The sequence below is a fragment of the Asterias amurensis genome, chromosome 6, assembly GCF_032118995.1.
Source record: "Asterias amurensis chromosome 6, ASM3211899v1".
Classification (NCBI taxonomy): Eukaryota; Metazoa; Echinodermata; class Asteroidea; order Forcipulatida; family Asteriidae; genus Asterias; species Asterias amurensis.
In genome coordinates this window covers 6,983,218-7,006,281 of record NC_092653.1, presented here as the reverse complement: position 1 = coordinate 7,006,281, position 23,064 = coordinate 6,983,218, and the positions used below count along the sequence as shown (strand labels likewise).

At 37.4% G+C, this 23,064-nt stretch overlaps 1 protein-coding gene across 1 annotated transcript in view; it reads left to right on the top strand.

The window, feature by feature from the left end:
* The first annotated feature begins 395 nt into the window (after nt 1–395).
* LOC139938032 (uncharacterized) overlaps nt 396–23,064 on the top strand; it is a 95,360-nt gene continuing 72,691 nt past the window's right edge. The window contains exon 1 of the mRNA XM_071933387.1: nt 396–654. Coding sequence (XP_071789488.1) covers nt 540–654 — 115 coding nt within the window. The 5' untranslated portion in view covers nt 396–539. The remainder of the gene's footprint in view (nt 655–23,064) is intronic.

The window sequence follows — 23,064 nt, the reverse complement described above, 5'->3', positions numbered from 1 at the left end:
GGCACTGAGCGCCGCCCGGGGCATGCCGCTAGAGCGAGAACAGAAAAACAAATGTCCAGAAAATATCATACCGATTTATCCACAGTATTTTAAACTTTACTAAGGCAGTTTCCTTGGTTTATAACTTGGTATTAAACTATTTCGGTACTTGTGTTTTTATCCCCCAAAACCAATACAAAGTATTTTTTCTGGAAAGCAACACTTCAATTTGCGCCTCCAAAACGCGAATGGAAAGTTTCACGTGGCCGTACCGTGGACGTCTCTCTCGGTCTGCTTACATAGCGCCCTCTACGATAATCATTTAGTGACATTTTAGTCTGGCACCAAAGTAAACGTCAAATGACATTTGCTGTGTTTAATCAACGTAAATCTGGCGTTGACGGGATCAGGTACATGTCGGCTCCATGTGTCGTACGTTTAAATTTCTAGAAATCCAACAGCAGGGCAAACTCCGTGACGTTGTAACTTTTCCTCATCTATTTTCACGAGCCGACTGACGAAATACTTGGACCAAGAGCGGCGAAAAGGAAATCACCAACATGTCAGGCAGAGTAAAACAACGAAGCTCGGCGAATCCGACGGACTCGGCCAGTGTTTCAGTGAATGAGAAGATTCTGAAAGAATGTCATACGCTGTACACCGACGCGGACCAAGGTAGGAAGCGACTGATTTGGAAGAAAAAAAAATATTTTGCCTTGACTTGAGTTCAATTATTGTGCAACTATAAATTATAATGATGTCATTGTCATGCAACTTGTAAGCGAAACCTATATAATGCCTTCCTCAATATGGTGCAACTACACTGTCTTGTTGGCATTTCCTTATGAAGATATGCATGAACTGAATAAAATTATGAAAACAAAAATGTAATTTGTAAACCAGGCATTGATTGATTTGAATTTCGATAGGGTTGGGCTCTGGACATGCTGGATAAACCTGAAAATCATAATGTTAGGCGCCTTTATAATAATAATAATAATAATAATAAAAATAATAATAATAATTTATTCATTTATATGCGCCCATTCCATAAAATGTACACAAGCGCATAACAAAATAATTATACAAATATTTAGAATTTTACAACAGGAAAATATACCACAATCCAAACAAATGAAAATACAAGGACCTTACAAAACAATCTGAAGAGTAAAAACTGCAAAATATTAAGACCGTAAACCTTAATAAATTAGTAAAGGAACAATCAGTAAAAAGTCTTACTCTTAAGAACAGATTTAAAAACATCAAGGCTACCAGCGCTACTAATATTAAGGGAGAGTTTGTTCCAGAGGTGCGCGGTGCACTATTTCTCGAGTAATGGAGAGCTGTTGATAGTATAAAACATTGTGAGAAACAAAGCCCTCTGAAGTAAGGTAGTTTTTGAGAAAGAAGTTATTTCTCACTAAAATATTTGAATTGATTTCGAGAACTCGGCTGAGGTCTCAAAATCAAGCATCTGAAAGCACACAACTTGTGCGACATAATTTTTTTTTCTTCTCTTATTTTCTTGCAATTTCAATGACCAATTGACTTCAAATTTGCACAGGTTTGTAATTTTATGCATCTTCGTTGAGATACACGGTACACCAAGTGAGAAGACTGTTCTTTGACGATTAAAAAAGGTGTCCAGTGCCTTTAACAAGTGAACAAGTGGCAGTCAGGAACGCTGTCTCACCCCCAATTAAAATAACAAGATCCTGCCATAAAATATTGTTTAGTTATTCAAAGGTATTTTATCTTTTCCTTCTTGGTTTTGATATACGTGTATATTATAAATACAGGAAATCCGTGTGCGCATTATGAACGGCAGTGGACACTACTCAAAATAACTATTAGCATAAAACCTTTCTTGGTGATAAGTAATAGGGAGAGGTTGATGGTATAAAACATTGTGAGAAACGGCACGAATTTGATTTCGAGACCTCAGGTTTAGAACTTGAGGTCTCGAAATCAACCATCTAAACGCACACAACTTTGTGTGGCAAAAGGGTGTTGTTTTTTTCATTAATATCTCGGAAGTTCGATTACAGATTGAGCTCAAATTTTCACAGGTTTGTTATTTTATGCATATGTTGAAATACACCAACTGTGAAGGCTAGTCTGTTACAATTACCAGTAGTGTCCACTGCCTTGAATTCATGACACTTGAACCGTATGTGAAACTTTGCAGTAGAACTTTCATATTTATTCAGTGTCAGACAGCCATGGACCTTGCAACACTTAATTAAAGGCACTGGACACCTTTGTAATTGTCAAAGACCAGTATTCTCACTTGGTGTATCTCAACATATGCATGAAATTATATAACAAACCTGTGAAAATTGCAACTCAATTGGTCGTTGAAGTTGCGAGAGAACAATGGAAGAGAAAAACACCCTTGTAACACAAGTTGTGTGTTTTCAGATGCCTTGAATTCAAGACCTCAGCTGAGGATGTGTTTATGAAAAAGGAAAGGAAATGAAAACATTGACATGACTCAAATATGTATTTTAGTCATTTGGAGATCTTTACATGATGACTTTATTTTAATAGTTCTCTAGGGCTCATCCTTAACACTAGCAAAGCGCCCTAGCATGTTACATGTAGCTAGAAAACACCTCTCTCAACTTGCCTTGTGGGCCACTAAAAACCGTACAACCTACTTGATTATAATGCTCATATTTCTTCCTTTTCTAATATGAGTACTGATTAAAAAAAAAAATTGTGTTGATTTGCTGATTTATGTGTCAGTTATACTATTTTGTACATGTTTAAAATTTGGTACTTTTAATGAACTTTGTGTGGGCAAGTAAAAGGGAGGTAAAATTTGACTGAATGGAACTAGAATCGAGTCCATTAAAAAAAAACATTAAAATTTTTGGTAACAGGACACTTCGTACCTTGGACACTTCGTACCTTCTTACAAGACACTTTGTACCTTGTACCAAAATCAGAATTTCTGCATCATTTATTATTATTTTGTGCTTTGTAATCAAATGATTATGAAATAGCAAATCAAACCAATTATTATTATTTTGTTGGTACCAAGGTGCCATTTTGACAATCGCTTGATTGTTTGAATTTAAAATATTTTTACATAATACGGCTGGAAGATGCATCCTTGGTGGACATTAACAAATAAAATATATTAATTTCACATAAAAAAGGACACCTACATATGGAGTAACAAAAAATTACAATTAATACTAGTGCTGGGCGAATAGTGAAATTTTGATATTCGGATACCGCTGGCCAACTATCCGAAATTAACCGGATATTCGAATATTTTTTTTTCGCTGCTAGAGGGCGCTGTTTGTTTGTAAATGAGATCGTATGGGCGGATTGATATTAGTTTTAGACTGTCACTCGGTACATTCATAAAAATAACCGGATCTAATTAAAGGTGGTGATTTGCTTTTTCTTTTCATCGTGATTGACTCTACGTGAAGGAAAACTTTCGTAATCTTTGAACAAATTACGTCAGAAATGTCATTGTTTTAACTCTTCACAGAGGTGAGCATAGTTAAATACTTTATTTATGCTGTTTTAATAGAAGTTTCATAAGGATTCAGACGAAACATTCCTATCAGTTGTCGCCCGACGTCCGCGGATATTCGAATATTAAAAGAATATTCGGTTACTTGGTTGTAATTACAGAACTATCCGGTTTATAGCTATTTGCGCCCTATGCGGATATCCGGTAAAAAAAAAAAAAGGCATTCGCGGTTACGGATAGGAAAACCTATTCGCCATTAACCGGATATTCGAATAATTCGCCCAGGCCTAATTAATACTTAATTATTTTGTTTGAAAAACATTAACTTATTAAATCTAGACATTTTAATGAGGGTAAGAAGTGACTCGGCTGATGGTAAATTTGACCCCGCCACGTTACGAAGTGACCAATTTGGTTACGGTACAAGTGTCCCGAAGGTACAGAGTGTCCGACATCCAAAGTTTTAAGCCTAAAAGACAAAAGGAAATTAATACTAAATGTTTAATTAACAAATGCGGCTAGAGGAGATGAATGTTTATAACTGCAATAATAATATAGATAAGAGGAAGAGAACAACTGTTTTCCCCAAAACATAAAAAATAAAATAAAAATACACTATTTTGCATTGGACTCAAAACAATTCACAGACCTGTGCTTCATAAAATATGAAAAATTTAAGTCGAAAAAAAAAAAACCCTTAAACCCCCCCCCCAAAAAAAAAAAAACCCTGCATGAATGACCAATGTGAAAAAAGGAAAATTACAGTTGAATAACAAAAACTAAACCAAACAATTTGTTAACATTTAATGGAAACTCATCTGCTGCACGAATGACTTGCGTTAAAATTAAAGACAGTAAACCAAACATAATATCTTCCGCGGCAAGAAGTCACCCACTTTATCTGGCCCCTCTAAAGTGCTCTCATCAAGTAGACTACAAGACTTAAGACGGGACTTAAGACAGTAGAGAAGACAAACACTTAATGGCATAAAGCTGCGAAGGAAAGAAAAACATGGGCTACTTTTAACATGAATTATATTCAAAATAATTGGCTGATGAATTAAACACTGACACTAATAAGATTTTAAAACACTGTCAGAACTGTCTGGGGCTGACTCAGAACTGCAGAGATATTATTTACAAATTTATACATATTGTATGCTAATTTTCAGTAATGTGTGTGTTTTGTTTTGAGCGCTTTTATCTGTTTCTCTTTCAAATAACTTGTTGAGTTTTTGTCGTACAGCGCTTTTGTGATGTCTTTGTGATGAGGAAAGCATTTTAAATTACAAATTTATTGTTTATTATTATATGGCTGACAGATTAATCCAGAACCGGTTTCCTTAACCCATAGTCGATGTTAAGGCCTCCCAGGCTGTACAAAATTGCATCTTTGTGAAATGTGGTTAAATGTCGCCCTCTGTTGAACGTCAAAACCCTGTTTGTTTGTGAATAATTAAATTGATACACTTTGTGTTTTGTTGAGGGCAGAAATGTGGCCACCATACGTGTTCACTGTACCTGTTTGCTGGGGCAAAAGTATTTTTCTCTGACATGGTTGTATAAAGCACAAATAATATGTGTGTCGGGGGGGGGGGCTGGGGTGGGGGGGGGGGGTTCAGAGATGCAGGGTAGGGTGTTCTTAATTGTATCATGTCCATCTGTTCTACCTTGAAACCGAGTCCCCTTCACTCTAAAAGCCATTGGACCCTTTCGGTACAGAAAAAAAAAATCACAGATGAACAAATAACTTACAGGGTTTACAGAAGGTAGTGGTGAAAGACTTCTCTTGAAATATTATTCCATGAAATGCTTTACTTTTTGAGAAAGCAGTAAAACAATATCATATGGATTTATTTTAAACACATGTCATGACACGGCAAAATGCGCAGATACAAGGGTGGGTTTTCCCGTTATTTTCTCCCGACTCCGATGACTAATTGAGCCTTAATTTTCACCGGTTTGTTATTTTATATATAAGTTGTGATACACGAAGTGTGGGCTTTGGACAGTAGTGTTTTCCCAAAGGGTCCAATGGCTTTATAAAAACACTACCTGGTGCAAGGGCCAGGGCCAATATATCAGTACAGGTGTGTGTACCAAGAAGTTAAGAATGGCCTGGCTACAACATGTTCGGTTTCCAATTACCGGGTTAGATGCAAACATTGTTTAACCAGGGCCCCCCAAAATGTGATGGTTACGACCCTTTAAACTTTAACAACCCCACCCCCACTCTTCTGATTGTAAAATTAGGAGTGCTTTAAAAACATGCCAAACGACCAAACGAAAATTATGTTCCAGAATAAACATGAGGTCTTCGTTGAGTACTCGGCGTCTACATGTATCGTAGCGAGCAGCCATATCGGCCTCTCTGGGCAATATTGTTTTATTTCTTCCTTCAGGTCTCTCTACATGTATAGGACTACTCCATTAATATTTCAACCCTTCCCTGGCCCATGGTGTCCTCCAACACACAGTCAAGCCAACCAGTGTGTGGGTGGGACTGGTGATGAATTGCGCGTAGCGCTGTCTTGTCTTTTAATCATCGCAAATGTCTGCGGATTGCTGCCGGCTTAGGGGCAATCTATAACCAAATTGAAACATGTCGACCTGCATGTAGTTTGTAGCGGTTTTAAAGGCACTGGACACTATGTTGGTAATTACTCAAAATAATTGTCAGCATAAAAACTTACTTGGTAACGAGTAATGGAGAGCTGGTGAAAGTATTAAACATTGTGAGAATCAAACAGCTCCCTCTGAAGTAACGTAGTTTTTGAGAAAGAAGTAATTTCTCACTTAAGTATTTAAATCAAATTCGAGACCTCAGCTGAGGTCTTGAATTCAAACATCTAAAAGTACACAACTTTTTGACTAAGAGGGTGTTTTTTCTTCAATTATTCTCTCGCAACTTCGACGACCAATTGAGTTCAAATTGTTACAGGTTTGTTATTATTTGCATTTGTTGAGATACACCAAGTGAGTCTTTTACAATTACCAAAGGTGTCCAGTGTCTTTAAAGCAAAGTGTTGAACTTTGTCTTTGTGCATTTCCTCTGGTTGTAATTTGTACAGTCCTCGCTACTGAACGCAAATAAATGTTGACAGAAGTGGGTTCCCTGTACACAGAGAATTGCATACTTAACTTAGATTTAATGATAAAGAGCTTTAACTTTAAAGATGTGGCACGATACGGGTCCTGTGGGGATACTGCAACCTCGTTTTCCAGGGTTGATCGATCTTGTCGCGCCATTTTTCCCCAGCATGCCTTGCTCGATCATAACCCCTGGAAGTGTGACTTCAAAAAAATCCAAATATATGGGATATGACAATTAGTCCTGTGGTTGATCTGTTCTGTGTTGGGCGTTAGTTGCGCCGGGCTGGATGCGCTGTGTGTAATAAAAGTCATAAACTTGCCTTGGCGTTCAGTGTTGCGTGATGAATATGTACATCTTTATACGCACAGTGTTTCATGTTTTGCGCGTATATATGATAGCCAATCAAAGACACGGATCGGGGTTTCCCTCCCAGGGGTTAGAGACGTACGTAGAGCTAGCGTGATACGGCGCGCTGCCCATGGTACGGAGGTTGGGGATACTGCATCAGGCCTGGAATTACATAGAGGCAACGGAGGCCATGGCATCTACTGCCCCTAGTCTTGACCTTGGTGCCCTTTCACTTGACCTTGGTGCCCCTTCACTTGACCTTGGTGCCCCTTCACTTGACCTTGGTGCTCCTTCAAAAGTTTCCCATGACTGTAAGACTTTGAAGTGCCCTTTGCAAAATAAAAATGGCCTTGCCCTTTCAAAGATGAAATTCCAGGCCTGCTGGACTCTTTGTTACACTTACATGTAGAATTGAAATACAGTTTAAACCAACCAAGGTACCATGTATAAATCCAGACTGATCTGCAATGTTGTACATGTATTATACCAATACACTATTTTAAATCTCTTCTCTTTTCTTGGATGTGATAATTTACCCAGTTTTGAGTTATAGCAGTAAGTGTCTGTCTTTATCAGGGAGCGTCACATTGAGAAACAGAAAGACTAGATATAATACTAAAACCATGTTTGAAAAGAAAAGGGCGAGAAGGGGTTTAAAGTAGATTGTAAACACTTTGGTGTTCATTTCAATGAAAGCAGTTCTTATGTGACAGCCTCTCTCACCGCAAACCCTTGACAATTCCGCATACACACGAAAGAGATCAGATAATTGGTTTTAAATGATGACAAATTTAATCACATTTCAGAGCAAATTAAAGATCACAGTGGTACAGATCAATAGATGTGAAGCCAATTTGATTACATGCCATTGGCCTCTCTCTCCTAACCGCAGGTTTCATGGCTTTCATTTTTTTTGTTCTTGTGTGTGTGAGGTTTATTTATTCAATGCTAACGGGCATCTCTATTAGACAATCATCACGTCAATTGTAGTTTACATACATGTAGTATGAAGGGATGGGATACTAAGGCAGCGAATATAAAGTTATCAGGCCTCGAATTAAACCAAGGCACCACAGAAATCGCAGGGCCCAATTTCATAGAGCTGCTAAGCACAAAAATTTGCTTAGCATGAAATTTCTCCCTTGATAAAAACAGGATTACCAACCAATTTTCCAAGTGACCTCTAGGATTTTAAGCAAACTGAAGACCAGTAACAAGCAACATGAAACAAATGGAAATTTTGGTGGTAATCCTGTTTTCATCAAGGATGAAATTTCATGCTTAGCAAATTTTTGTGCTAAGCAGCTCTATGAACTTGGGCCCTGTGCTTTTGCTGTGTTGTCCTTTAGGACATTTTCCTCACAGAGGAGCCCCTAACCAGAGCAAATTTGTTGTGCCCCCTTCAAGGGCAAAGTTCAAGGTCTGTTTCTGTTCTTGACATCCCATCATAATACATGTACGAACTCAACATAACATTTGTAGTACACCAGTCAAATAAACACACACTGTAGCATGAGCACATAATTAATCTTCTCAGAAAGGTCGTTAAATGCAAAACATAGTGGTCACAAGTGAAAACGTGAATAAATAAATCAAAATAAAAATAAGGGAAAATTTTACTAAGAAAATGAACTTTGTGTCAGTTGTGATGGGGGAATGGACGCTTATTCAAATAAACGCAAGCCAGTTTATGATGAGGTAAATTGAAATTGGTTTATTCTAAGTCAGTACTTCTTGAGTTGAGCGCTGTGAACTTGAGTAGCATTTTGTGACCTGAACGGGATAGAGTAAAACCTGCCACTTGACAGGGTAGACGTGAGACGGGAGAATTTACAATACGTATTAGTTATCATACTTTGTATTTAACCTAGCAGTCTTTCTCGAAGGCTAAAAAGAGAAGGAAAGACTAGGGTTGAAAATGTCAGGCAATTAACTGTTGTTGCATAATATATTTCAGTTACCCTTTATCATCATCAAGCCGCAGGACTGTTTGTAAACAAACATAAAGTTACAAACAAGCCTGCAAGTTAATGTTTGACTGAGGGCAATTTCTATGGGGGGGGGGTGAGTAGTGGCGTCTGAATTCTAGTTCTAATTAATTATTATCCAGTGTTTCTAAAGAATTTTCACAGGCAAATTACTCTGGTGGGATTTTAACCCAAAACCTTTGCATTACTAGAGCAGGTGTCTTACCACTAGACCAAAAGCTTTCTATTCCTATTCCTATGTGTTAGCAGTCGGTACTGCCTCTAGCCACCGGGCTAGCTCGCTGGTCTAGTGGTAAGACATCTGTTCTAGCAATGCAAAGGTCATTGGTCCGAATCCCAACTAAGTTATTTGCCTGTGGATTTTTTGACAGAACTCAGGAAAGTAGAGAGTATTCAGTGCTCAATTACACATGGTGGTTGATGCAAAAACTAACATCTATTATAGACACTGGACACCATTTCTCACACTGTTTTGTACTAGCTACAGCTCCCCACTCCTTGTAACCAAGTGAGTTTTTATGCTAATTATTATTTTGAGTTATTACCAATAGTGTCCACTGCCTTTTAGAAGTTTCATCTCATTAGTGTCCTAAGCTTTTGAAGGTTGACTTTGAATTGGGGAAAACTCTCCTCCCACTGTTAACAAAATATTAGACCCTCCTTTAAGATGAGCGGAGCTAATTTTCTATGAACTCCCCATCAAATGCATACTATTGGCATTTGGAATGAATAATAATTAAAGGATGTATTGCTTGCCACCTCTCTGTTGCCCATCTGTATGGTGATGCGCTAACGGGCAGACTTATTGACTGAGCACGAAGTATGCAGACAGGATTTTCTGTCTCATTAGAAGGGGTCTTAAAGGAGTTTGGTACCTTTTTTGTAGATCAAAGTTTTGGCCATGACATGAATCCCTACTCACTGTGAATGGAAATGTACTATGTAGTATCATTTACATTTACGCCAATATAGGGCTAGATAGCTCAGTTGGTAGAGCGCGGGCACGTTAATCCTGAGGTCGTTGGTTCGAATCCCACTCTAGTCAATTCTTTGTTCAACCCCAAAAATCATTTTCAAAATTTACCCAGTCAGTTTCCCTTGTGGTTTATATTGATAATTTACATGGTAGAAGTTTCAGCTTCATTAGTCATCAAGTTTTTGAGAAAATCTAAGTGCAGTGTTTTCAGGAAAGGAAATTGTTTTTACTCATTTAAAAAAATAATAATAAATACAGCATTTTAGAAAGTTATATTTTAAGGGAGGCTTTCTACCATCGTTATCTTTAAACCGTGTAAGTTTAATGTAAATTTGTGGATGTTTGTGTTTTGTGTCATACAAAAAGTACCCAAACCCTTTTAAACCCTTGGATTGGGGGGGGGGGGGGTATAAGACGTCCGACATAATGTCACCCCTACTGGAATTTAATTGTGGAAGTATTTTGTAATGACCTTTCATAAAGTATGTGGTAATTGCTCTTGATTCGGCTGATGATGATTGCTATGTCAGAAGCTAATCTTCCTGTAGGTATGGGGTGTATTAATACATGTGGACTGCCTATTCGTTCAGGTTTTATGTAGACTATTTGAAATGGCTTATAATAAAAGTAGATGTGTACAACAAAACTAACATGCAACAATTGAATTTCAAAAGGTGGTCATACTTTTGAGATATTCCCCCTAAAGACAGTGGACACTTTTGGTAATTGTCACAGACTAGTCTTCACAGTTTGTGTATCTCAACATATGCATAAAATAACAAATCTGTGAAAATTTGAGCTCAATCTGTCGTCGAATTTGCGAGATAATAATTAAAGTAAAAATCACCCTTGTCATACGAAGGTGTGTGCTTTCTGACATGTCTGATGCTTGATTTTGAGACCTCAAGTTCTAAACTTGAGGTCTCGAAATCAAACTTGAGGTCTCAAAATCAAATTTGTGGAAAATTACTTCTTGTTCGAAAACTACGTCACTTCAGAGGGAGCCGTTTCTCAAAATGTTATATACATCAACCTCTCCCCATTACTCGTAATCAAGAAAGGTTTTATGATGATAATTATTTTGAGTAATTACCAATAGTGTCCACTGCCTTTAAATGTGCGATGCTCCAAATTTTTAGTAGTCCTATAAAAAAAAATTATTTGAAAGCACCGAGTATAATTTGTTTTTTTGACAAACTGGGTCTACAAAACTAAATAAAAAATCAAAAGCTTAAAAAAAACCCAATAATTTTGTAAGTTTTTCATTGTAATATTTTCGCAGCCTAAATGATTTTGCTTGATAGCTAGATACATGTAGACCCTTGCTTATGATGTTACAAGACACAAACAGCGCCCTCAATGATGTGAATTAAGACCTATCATTAGCTGAGAGTTGTGCATGGCACATCTAAACACACACGATGCCCATTTCAAGTATTTGACCTGAGTGATGATGACAGCCAACTCAAGTGGTCTGTTGCATAAATAGACATGAATTTAATCAAATTGTGCATTTTGTAACTATAATTTGTAAAAAAAAATAAATAAAAAAATGGCCTCAGTTAATCATACAATTTCAGGCCTGTATGCTTCATTTTTGAAAGAGCAGGGACACCAAAGCATTGTCTCCTTGAAAAGGTACCCTATGAGGAAAGTTTTAATTTCTACAAAAGCATTTCAAGGGCACCAAGGCAACGACCAGGGGGCAACGAGGCAATCGCCTTCATTGCCTTCGTGAAGTATCTGGCCTGCAATTTAAATTGTGAACCACAACCCCGCCCCTCAACTATTTGCAATATTTAATGACTGTGCATGTACCCTTTAAACATAAAAGAGGAAATATAAATGTGTGTGATGAAGTGTCTTGCTCTATCATAGCAGGGTGCTTTATGGAGTTTATTACACTTTCTACACCATCTCTATCATCTCGGCCTTAATTAGCATTATACCTCTCTCACATTCACAATGAACTTCCTGAAAAGTACATGAACTTATCATCATTAAATGTTAAAGGGATCTTAAACTGTTGGTTTCAGGAGAATATTTGGCTTGAAATGTTATCTTTGAGAGAGCAAGGCCGTTTTCATTTTGCAAAGCACTTCCTTTGGAAAAACTTTACTTCAATTGGAAACCTTTGAAGGGGCACCAAGGCCAACATGGGCAACAGAGGCACTTGCCTCCGTGGCCTGCGTGTAATGCCAGGCCTAGAATATAATAAGGGTGACTCCATGGTGACTTGAGGCTTTTTCACAATACGAATGGCCTCCATGTTGGATCCAGGGTTGTGAAATTTTTACAGTTGACCACAGGCCCAAAGCCCCAAAGCCAGTGATTTAAGCTTCTGCCGTCGATTTCACAAAGAGTTAGGACTCGTCTTATCACGAGTTAGGACAAGTTACTCGTCCTAACTTAGGATTAATCTTAAAGTCTGCATGCTACAGTGCAGGGTTGGGACTCGTCCTAAGTCCTAAGATTAGTCTTAAGTTAGGAAGAGTTTTGTGAAATAGACGGCAGGCCAGTTAACCCGAAACGGAGCAAGTCCAGTCAGATGGTCTATCGGTTTTTTTCCTTCTTTTCAATATTGTGCAATACTGTAATTTTATTTTGAAGGCATTTTTTTATTGGCATAAAATAAGCATTTTCTTATTGGCATAAAATATTCTGTAATGCATAAAACCATACAGGATAAGATGTTTGTTTTTGTAAAATATCAAAGTTACATTTTCTTATTGGCATAAAATATTCTGTAATGCATAAAACCATACAGGATAAGATGTTTGTTTTTGTAAAATATCAAAGTTACATTTTCTTATTGGCATAAAATATTCTGTAATGCATAAAACCATACAGGATAAGATGTTTGTTTTTGTAAAATATCAAAGTTACATTTTCTTATTGGCATAAAATATTTTGTAATGCATAAAACCATGCAGGATAAGATGTTTGTTTTTGTAAAATATCAAAGTTGAAGTTGGGTACTGTAATTCTTGAGTACTCGAAATGGTTGTACTGTGAGAGTTAAGGAGCAATGTTGCAAGCACTTAGAAATGCAGGGCATAGCCTGCCCTTCATAACTCCACAATATATAGAGAGTAAATCAAAGAGTAAATCCGCATTGTGGGAATGAAATTTCCTTTGTGAATCCACTTAAAATCTTTGAACTTGAAGCTTGCGAAGCATAGTGTGTATTATGTGTGGGCGTTTGAACTCGATGGGCTGTGTGCAAAGCAAGCAAATACAAGCGCATTATATTAGGGTCATTATGCATAGTATCTGTGTCCGTAACTGAAGGGGGGCCCCTCTCTTCGCAGCGACTGTGGATATATGCACCCGATCACGCTGTCGAGTAGGTAAGGTGGGTAGGCACTTTCTTGATGCTCTTGGGCCGGCCGTGATGAAGATGACAACGATGATGATGTTGATGATGATAGGGATGGTGATTGCGCAGCGCATGTTTGCTCCTTGCATGCCGACGATGCCTACCATGTCGAACCCAGCAGTGTGGTGAGAAAATAATCTCCACATGTCGAATTTGTATTGATTTTGAGGAATGTTTATCGGGTGAGTGTTGTCTCTCTACATGATGGCTAGATATCCACTGTGAGTATGACGGAGAGAGGGAGAGATTGTTAAAAAAAAAGTGTAACGTTGTGTTTGAATGACTTGGCAATATGGTACAGAGTTTTCCCCAATTAGGCTCGTCTTAATCAACTTCAGTGTTGCTTTTCTGTTTGTAGTAGTGCTCTCTTAAGATTTTAGACAGAAATTTACTCTTAATTCTAACAAGGGGTAAAACCATCTGCAGTTGTCACTAGTTTCAAACGATTAGATTGAATTTCAATCTAAAACTTTAAGAGAGATTGTGAAATTAAGCTATTCATTGCAGAAGCTGTGTTTGTGTTTTTGTTTTCCAAGCAGAATGTTTAAACATCAATGCTTAAAAGCATTAAGTTAAGCATGCAAAGTTAGCTTGGATATGGGTGTAAAAAATCTGCAGCCTCTAGTAATTTCGAAATGTATTCATGACATTGCATCATGACACAGGAGCTCACTTGGTGAAATTTCAACAGCCACAATGCAGTGTACACAATGAAACTGACCTGTGAAAATTTCATTTCAAAAGGTGGTGCCTAAAATCTGGAAGAGAAATATCCACATCTAGGACGAATAATCCAAAATTGGAGTACACAGTTTCTCAGATTAAAATGTTTTTGAATTTCCTTCCCTCCAAAACAACATTCCTTTGAGTGGAATTGTTTCTCAAAATGTTATACATTATCAACAGACTCTGCAGTACATCTTACCAAATAAGTTTTTTTTTATGGTCATTAATTTTTGGAGTAACTACCAAAGGTAAACCCTCCCTTTAAAGGCACTGGACACATTTGGTAATTGTCAAAGACCAGTCTTCTCACTTGGTGTAGCTCAACATATGCACAAAATAACAAACCTGTGAAAAATTGAACCCAAATGGTTGTCAAAGTTGCGAGATAATAATGGAAGAAAATACACCCTTGACACACGAAGTTGTGAAATTCGAAATCAAATTTGTGGAAAATTACTTCTTTCTCGAAAACTACGTTACTTCAGAGGGAGTCGTTTCTCACAATGTTTTATACTATCATCAGCTCTCCATTGCTTGTTACCAAGTAAGTTTTATGCTAAAAATTATTTTGAGTAATACTAATAGTGTCCAGTGCCTTTAAAATGACCCTGCCCTTAACAAACAAACCCTTTTCTGCTCAATGAAAGGATCAGACGACAAAGGTGCATCATAAAAAAATAGAATAAAGTTTATTATCATACAAATGCTTTACTGTAGTTGCGAGAGAAAAGTCTAGAAATTGTGATAATAAAAACTGTTTTATTGCACTGTTTTTATAGTGCACAGTTTTAATAATGCACTGCTGAACAAGAAATTGAACATTGAACGTGTACAGTGAAGGTGTACCAGTTGCATGAAATTAGAGAACAAATATATTATTAAAATTAAATTAAAGGTATTTTGGTAATGACCCTTAGAAAAGAAATAGTTTTTATCTAAAAGCCTATTTGTAATAAAGATGGTAAATGGTGTAAGCTTTGTAAATAATAATAATAATAATAATAATGCATTTATAATGCGCCATCTATCTAGTGTACAAGACCCTATTCCGAGGCGCAGAACAAAAAACAATACATACAACAAAAAAGAAATGTAGAACATAATACAAAATTATACAATGAATAATCTACTGTCAAGACATGTAATGAGCTAAGTGTAAGAGGATTTAAATAAATGAGTCTTAAGCATGTTTTTAAACAATGGAAGTGAACTACAGCGCCTGATGTTGTTAGGTAGAGCGTTCCAAAGTTTGGAAGCACAAGTGGAAAAGGCACGATCGCCATATGATGAGGAAGTCCTAGGAATAGTTAAAAGGGACTGATTTCTTCTGACTTTCCTTTGTTGGCATAAAAATAAAATAAAAGTATGTTGAAAAGTAAAAATACATTCATGACTCTCCAAAGATTGCCTAAAGGTGACTTTTTGCAATTTCAGTGGTAACAGTTCGAATGCTGCCCTCAATCTGACCAGAGGAATGCATGTGGTACAAGCTGTAAACATTTACAGTACTTTTTCATCTTGTTTTTATTGTGGATGAATTTGACGTTCATGGTGAAGACACACTGACAGGTTTTTGCTGTTTTCTCAACAAGTATTCAACTGTATGCAACTTAAATTTTAACATGTGACTTTAAGTGCATCTATCTTGATGACATTGTGTAATAGTCAGCATTATGTCACAAAATAAACAAATGATGACCCTTAATAATAAGGTGTGAACATATGGTAAAATTTTCCCAGAGGTTCAAATTTGTATTAAATGAACAAACAAAAATGATTGATGGTCTTTAGGAATCACATTTACATTACATTTGAAATCTATCTAGAATTTTTTTTAAATATATAAAAAAAATATATTAATGTTTTTATTTTTTATTTTTTTATTTATTTTTGAAAATACATGTACAGTATCCCAAATATTTTGGGCTCCGGAAAGACTACTTTTTCCATAAAATAGAGCATAGTTGGTTTGAATTTGAACAATTTTAAAGCAAAGCCCTGCAGTTGATTATGAAGAATATGGGTTGGTGAGCAAGACTTGCAAATTAAATGATGAAAGTGAAGTTGACACGAAACTTGAAAATTGACTGAGAAAATGTGTTCCGAAATACTTTTTTTGTGAGGAATTATAAATTTTTCACTCCAGAAACTTTTGAAAATAAGAAATTCCTCTACATAAATTCACATCAAAACTTGTATTTCGTGGCTCCTTCTCAACTTGTTTGTTTCCTTTGATGTGCCATGTGCACTAGATGCAGGCGTGTGAAAAATCCCCTTTTTAGCTGATTGCCTCTACACTTTTTTCTACACTTTCTGTTTCTGTATAGGAATTTGATCTTTTCCTCTTTTTTTCTTGCTGGGTTTTCTCTTTTCCTCTTTTTTTTTCATGGATAGTTACTCACATGCTCGTAGATGCTACAGATCATATCACAGCACAAGGTGCAGCTCTACTGCATGATCAGTAACTACAACATAACCTTACATGTACACTACTTAGGAGCCGCTACCCACGCATTGTATAGAATATCTGTCCAGTGTATGTGCGTGAAGTTCAAGTTGAAAATCACCTGGTTGGGGCCTCTTGACCTCGGGTGTCAATAATCATGCCATATGAGAGGTGGCAGTAACTGAATGGTCCATGGGTCACTCCTTAACCCCTACATGTAGGTCACTCCTTGACCTCTGGGTCACCCTTGACCATAGTACCATTTCCTAGAATTCACCTTTTATGTGTGTGTTCAAATGGTTACAGGGTCATGAAATTTGGATCAGTGGACTGTGGTTGTGCAGGCAGCCATGTCATAGTGGATGTAGAGGGATATTTTTAGCTTTATATAATATCAAAGGGCAGTAAAGCTTGACATTAGAAAGAGTTGTGGGAATATTTGTACTCAAGGGTAAGTTACTCGAGGGATTGCTCATTCAGTAGGAAACAAGTATGGTTGTACTGATAATGACCTTACCATGGTATGACCTTGGCCATTTTTGGGTGCGTTCGTTTAGCTCCCCTGGGTCGACCCCGGTGCGTGGCAATTTTTTTTACCAGGATAAACGTGGGTAATTATCTGCACACACTCGTCCTGGGTATAAAAAAAACGCCACACACCGGGGTCGACCCAGGGAAGGTAAACGAACGCACCCTTTGTAACAGGGTTGTTTTATCATGCAAGGTGGTGTATTGGAGGGCTAAATTTTTACACTTGACTGCAGGTGATTGCACAGGCGTTTTTGAAAAAGCAGGGAGAGTGCCTTTTTTCATTCTTATTTCTTTCCAAGATTTTCGACTTTCAAATGTGTACACCATTAAGTTTGTGAGTTGATTCGGAGCAGAGATTTAGTATGACATTAACATAGAATGTATAGACCGTATTGAATATGACGTCACAGGGCTCAAATATCTGACCTACAAGATGGCGTCTGTGCGTGGAGTGCGTGTGTGCGTGCATGTGCTGTAGAAATCAAACCGGGAATGTTGCGTGCTGCGTGCTTCGATGATGAACGCGTTTTGACGCGCTTACGGTTTGCCCTACAAGATGGCGACTTTTCATAGCAAAAAGGGGTTATTCAATCCGGCTATTGACCTTTGTTTCCCTCCCCACCCCCTGTCAATTTTATTTTATGTTACAAAACACATCAATATTTTGTGCCAGTATTAACTTACCAATGTGAAAATGTAAAAATTTGAGCTCAATTGGTCGTCGAACTTGCGAGATAATAATGAAAGAAAAAACACCCTTGTCACACGAAGTTGTGTGCGTTTAGATGTTTGATTTCGAGACCTCAAGTTCAAAATCTGAGGTCTCGATATCAAATTCGTGGAAAATTACTTCTTTCTCGAAAACTATGGCACTTCAGAGGGAGTCCTTTCTCACAATGTTTTATACCATCAACCTCTCCCCATTACTCGTCACCAAGTAAGGTTTTATGCTAATAACTATTTGAGTAATTACCAATAGTGTCCACTGCCTTTAAAGGAACACGTTGCCTTGGATCGGTCGAGTTGGTCTTTGAAAAGCGTTCAGTAACCGTTTGTTATAAAATGCATATGGGTAGAAAGGTGTTGTAAAAGTAGAATACAACGATCTACACAAATATGACTCAAAATTGCGTGGTTTTCTTTTTACCTCGTCGACTAACACGGTCGGCCATTTATGGGGGTCAAATTTTTGACTCCCATAAATGGCCGACCGTGTTAGTTCGCGACGTAAAAGGAAAACCACGCAATTTTGAGTGAAATTTGTGTAGATCATTGTATTCTACTTTTACAACATCTTTGTGACCATATGCATTTTATAACAAACGGTTACACACGCTTTTTATCGCCCAACTCGCACGATCCAAGGCAATGTGTTCCTTTAAAGTAGCACTAAGAAATTGGGCATTTGTGTCACAATCAAATTTAACATCATTCTCCATGTTGTCACTCAATCGTTTATAAAGACGCCTTCAGGCACATATGTAAAGCATTGTGTTCGTCAACAACAACAAATCGTTTACCTCTAGGTCTTTAGTGTTACACTCAGATGGAATGACTTGTCAAATGTTGTGCCCCGTGGTTATATTTGTGTGCATTTTTAATTGTGTTTCACACATTGTGGGGGTGTGCTTTTACTGTATATTCACTGACCTCACGGCATTACCGATGACAAAAATCAACCTACATGAAAGGCACCTAATCATGAACTGGCTTACGTGACACTTGTCAGAAACCCGGAACTCATTTGCGTTGTTTGATGGGGCATGTATTTATGATGGAATTTTGATGAAAACATATTGTGTGTTGCAAGTGATAACCTTGTCGAGAAAGACTCGCAACTCCAAGGAGAAATATTTCAAGGATTGTTGTAAGTAGATGTACCTAAGACTTTCATACCTAAGTTTGGTTCAAGACCCTCCTGTGATTGATAACCGGCGATCCATCAAAATTTGCTTAGGAATAATTTTCTGCTTAACAGCTTTATGAAATTGGGCCTAGGTTTGTAAGGCTCCTGTCTCGGGCGGGATTCAATAGGGTCCAGAGAGGTGAAAGGCAGGGAAAGAAACCACTAACACAACCTAATCTCCTGATATCGAAAGGTCCTGCAAGTCTTTATTAATAATTGATGATTAATTGAAGATGGCAATAAATTGTCTTTATTTGCAATCAAAATTTCCAAAATTAAAACCTGTAGCTCTGGCAAAATGTTAGTTATTTAAAATTCTATTGGAGTGGTCTAGCTGGCTAGTTCAGTGTTAAAAAACATCATTATTTAGTATGAAAAAAAAATTAAAACTGGAATCTTTTCTAAAATGCCTTTTGATAAAGAGAAAGGAATCTTGGTAATGGTCCATTTTGAATTACAATGGAAACATTACCTGCCTGTTTTATTCTTAAAGCACACTTTCATTTATGTTATGGGAAAACGTTTTTCAAGGAATGACTAAAAAATAATCTAATTTACAGTCTGAGCTTTTTTTCCAGAGTTATTACGTGAAACAGTGCAATGGCTGCATAGGACATGCAAGTAAGAACAAGGAAATAGATACACCTGTTTTTAAATTGGTATGCCATATTGAGGGGTTGTCACCTTTTTTAAATGCAAATGTTTTGTTGGGGCTTAGGCAGGTGTTGAATATTCAACGAGACTTATGAATATATATGTTGAGAGGTGACATCTGGAAGGAGCAGGTGCAACTCAATGGTTCCTTTTATTTGTCCATAAGTGTTGATCGCATAGTCTGTCTGCAAGTCAACTCTCTGAGTATTCAGTTTCAATTTGCTTGTTTACTGAATGATTAATTACATTAACAAAAGAAATTGATAGTTGTGAAAAAGGAACATGTTGCCTTGGATCGAGCGAGTTGGTCTTCAAAAAGCGTTTGAAACTGTTTGTTATTAAATGCATATATGGTTAGAAAGATATTTCAAAAGTAGAATATAATGATCCACATAAGTATCACTCGAAATTGCACGGTTTTCCTTTAACGTCGCGAACTAATACGATCAGCCATTTATGGGAATCAAACTTTTGACTCCCATAAATGGCCGATGGTGTTAGTTTGCAAAGTAAAAGGAAAACCATGCAATTTCGAGGCATGTTTGTGTGCATCATTATATTATTCTACTTTTAAAATATCTTTTAAACCATTTGGATTTCAAAACAAACGGTTTCAAACACCTTTCAAAGACCAACTCGATCGATCCAAGGCAACGTTACCTTTAACCACTGGTTGAAAATCAAAATATTTGTTATCCCTGATGAAACAGAGTTAATACATCAATTAAATTTTACTTGGTACATGCTGCTGATTACATGTTTCAAAATGCTCTCTCGAAAACCAAGCACACTCGGTCGGTGACTCTAGGGTTTTAAGACATCGGGGCCCAATGGCTCTGCCTACCCATTCTCCGCTTATGCTGCAAGCACCACATTTCTGCGCTAGCTGTGTAAGGCAAGAATGCCTTGTATTGAGGGGGTACACAAGCCTACAAAAAATAAATCAATGTTTTTCAATTCACTGTTTGTGGATATTTTGGTTGCTCCTCTGTACATTTATTTGTCATGGAAATGAGCAATTTACATGTAGATACCCTGTTTATAAAGTTTCATCTAATTTGGACTCCGTTTAAAGCCATTATACACTTTCGGTACAGAAAAGAAGAAAAAAAGTTCACAGTTTTACAAATAACTTACAGGGTTTACAAAAGGTAATGGTGAAAGACTTCTGTTGAAATATTATTCCATGAAATGCTTTACTCTTTGAGAAAACATTAAAACAATATCAATACTCGATAGCGAGAATTACGTTTTTTTTTTTTTTTAAACACATGTCATGACACAGCGAAATGTGCGGAAACAAGAGTGGGTTTTCCCGTTATTTTCTCCCGACTCCGATGACCGATTGAGCCTAAATTTTCACAGGTTTGTTATTTGTGATACACAACTGTGGGACTTGGACAATACTGTTTACCGAAAGTGTTTAATGGCTTTAACAGATCTCTGACTAATATCATGTTTCCAACCACAACACGTTCTTAAAATAAACTTCAACGTTTATAAGCTTTAAGTTTTAGTATCGCACACTTTGATTTAGGTCAATTTTTTGTTAAAAAAGTCATTCAGAAGAAGGCCTACCTAAATATGCTGTTTTAGTGGCTAAAAATGTTTTCTTTCTTGTATAAAACATTCACATTCGCCAGCTTGTTTCTAAACGACAGCTCTCACCCATCATGCGCTCTTTCTCCCAACGGAATTGGTTTGTACATGTAAGTGACATTTAAAAAGGAATATGCCACGGTGGCTTTAAAGTGTACTACAGTTAAAGGAACACGTTGCCTTGGATCGGTCGAGTTGGTCTTTGAAAATCATTTGTATTCGTTTGTTATGAAATGCATATGGGTGGAGAGATGTTGTAAAAGTAGAATAAAATGATCCACACAACCATGCCTCAATGTAACCCTGTTTCAGCCCTAGGAGTAGGTGGCAATGGCCTCTGGAAAAAATAATTGTAGCCCACACCTTGAAGTGGCCTTCAGGCCTTGTGTGTCAGGCGACTTGCATAAAAAAACCAAAAAAACATGCATGCACCGTTTGGAAAAAACTACGGCTATGGCTGTTGCTAAGGGTGTTGCTATGGTCATCCTATGTTTGAATGCTTACAAGTGACGATCAAGTACCAGCTGCAGCCATGGCCGCTCATTCAGAGTAGGCTTAACACTAACTTTCAGGGATTTTTGTTTTCAACCTACTTGTAGAACTGCAGTAATAGATATTCAATTTGTTTTGGGGATAAAGAACTGCATAATTGGAAAGAACAGAGTCGGCTTTGCATTTATAAATCAGTCAGGTTTAGCAGAACATATGGCAAGGAAGCTATACAAAGTATGTGATAAACTAAATAATTCATGTTTTCTAAACTTCTGGCAAGTGACAAGCAAGATGGGAAGATTCTTCATCTTAAAATGTCTCAAATTCAGTTTTGAGATGCACCCATTTTCTAGGAGATAGAGTCCCTGTGAAAAGAGGAACATTTAAAAGTCTTTAACCGCTCATAAAGTCTCTAACCGCTCATAAAGTTGTGTAAAGTATCATTTTGCTCGCTACTATTGAGTGAAATTTGAAATATGATGTCATTAGTTGCAACAATAAATGGGCCTGTAATATATTATTTTTTCAACATTGGCTTTATTGAATATCCTAAAATTCAGGAATGTGATACAAAAATCCTTGTCAAAAATGTTTGAAATGTGATGTCGTTGGATGTTTTTAAATGCTTACATATTTTGAAATGGAATCAAAGGGTGTGAGAGATTTGTAAACAAAATGTCCACTTTAGGATTCTGTTGTAAAACGAGTGCATAACACAACTAAATTTTCCCTCTGAGCCCTTTTTATAAAGCCCAAGACTGTTGAAATTATTATTAGATTAATGAAATCCATCTGAGAGGTTTATAGCCTGTATGGACATGTACTTCCCAGGCTCTCAAACTCAGCAACCTTTCAAATAAAAACTGCAAAAAAAATTCAATCTGATGAGAAACATGAATGTTGTTGACCCACGTTGCAGCCGCTCTTTAAACTCATGACATGATGCACTCATGTTTGGATGTTCATCATGTCGAACCACACTCTCACTCGAGGCGAAAGACGACTTGAGCTGGCCCCGTTGCATCGATGCATACAGCCCAGCATCAGGGGAGACGAGACCCGAAAACCCGCACACACCGATCATGTCTTCTCGCGTCGTCGTGCGTCGACGACGTCGGAGACCATCACACTTGAGATGAGCATGCCCGAAAACTAGCCATGAATTATTCCTCTGTAGAGTGCGCTGGTAATAACCCAAACGTTCTCCCGGGGGGCACCTTGGGTATCTTGGAGTCTGCGTTCTGTACCCCCTTAAAATCTAGCTGCTGGGGGCCATGTGGGGGCTGGTTGCTCTCTATCAGTTTGGGACGTAATTGACAGTTGGTACAAGACTCAGTTTTACTTGTTTTTTTTTCTCACCAACATACATGTAAACTAGGCACTGACAAACAAGGTTGTTTGATTTAACTTGGTTACTGTGTACCTGTTTACTTGTTGTTGCAAAACATAT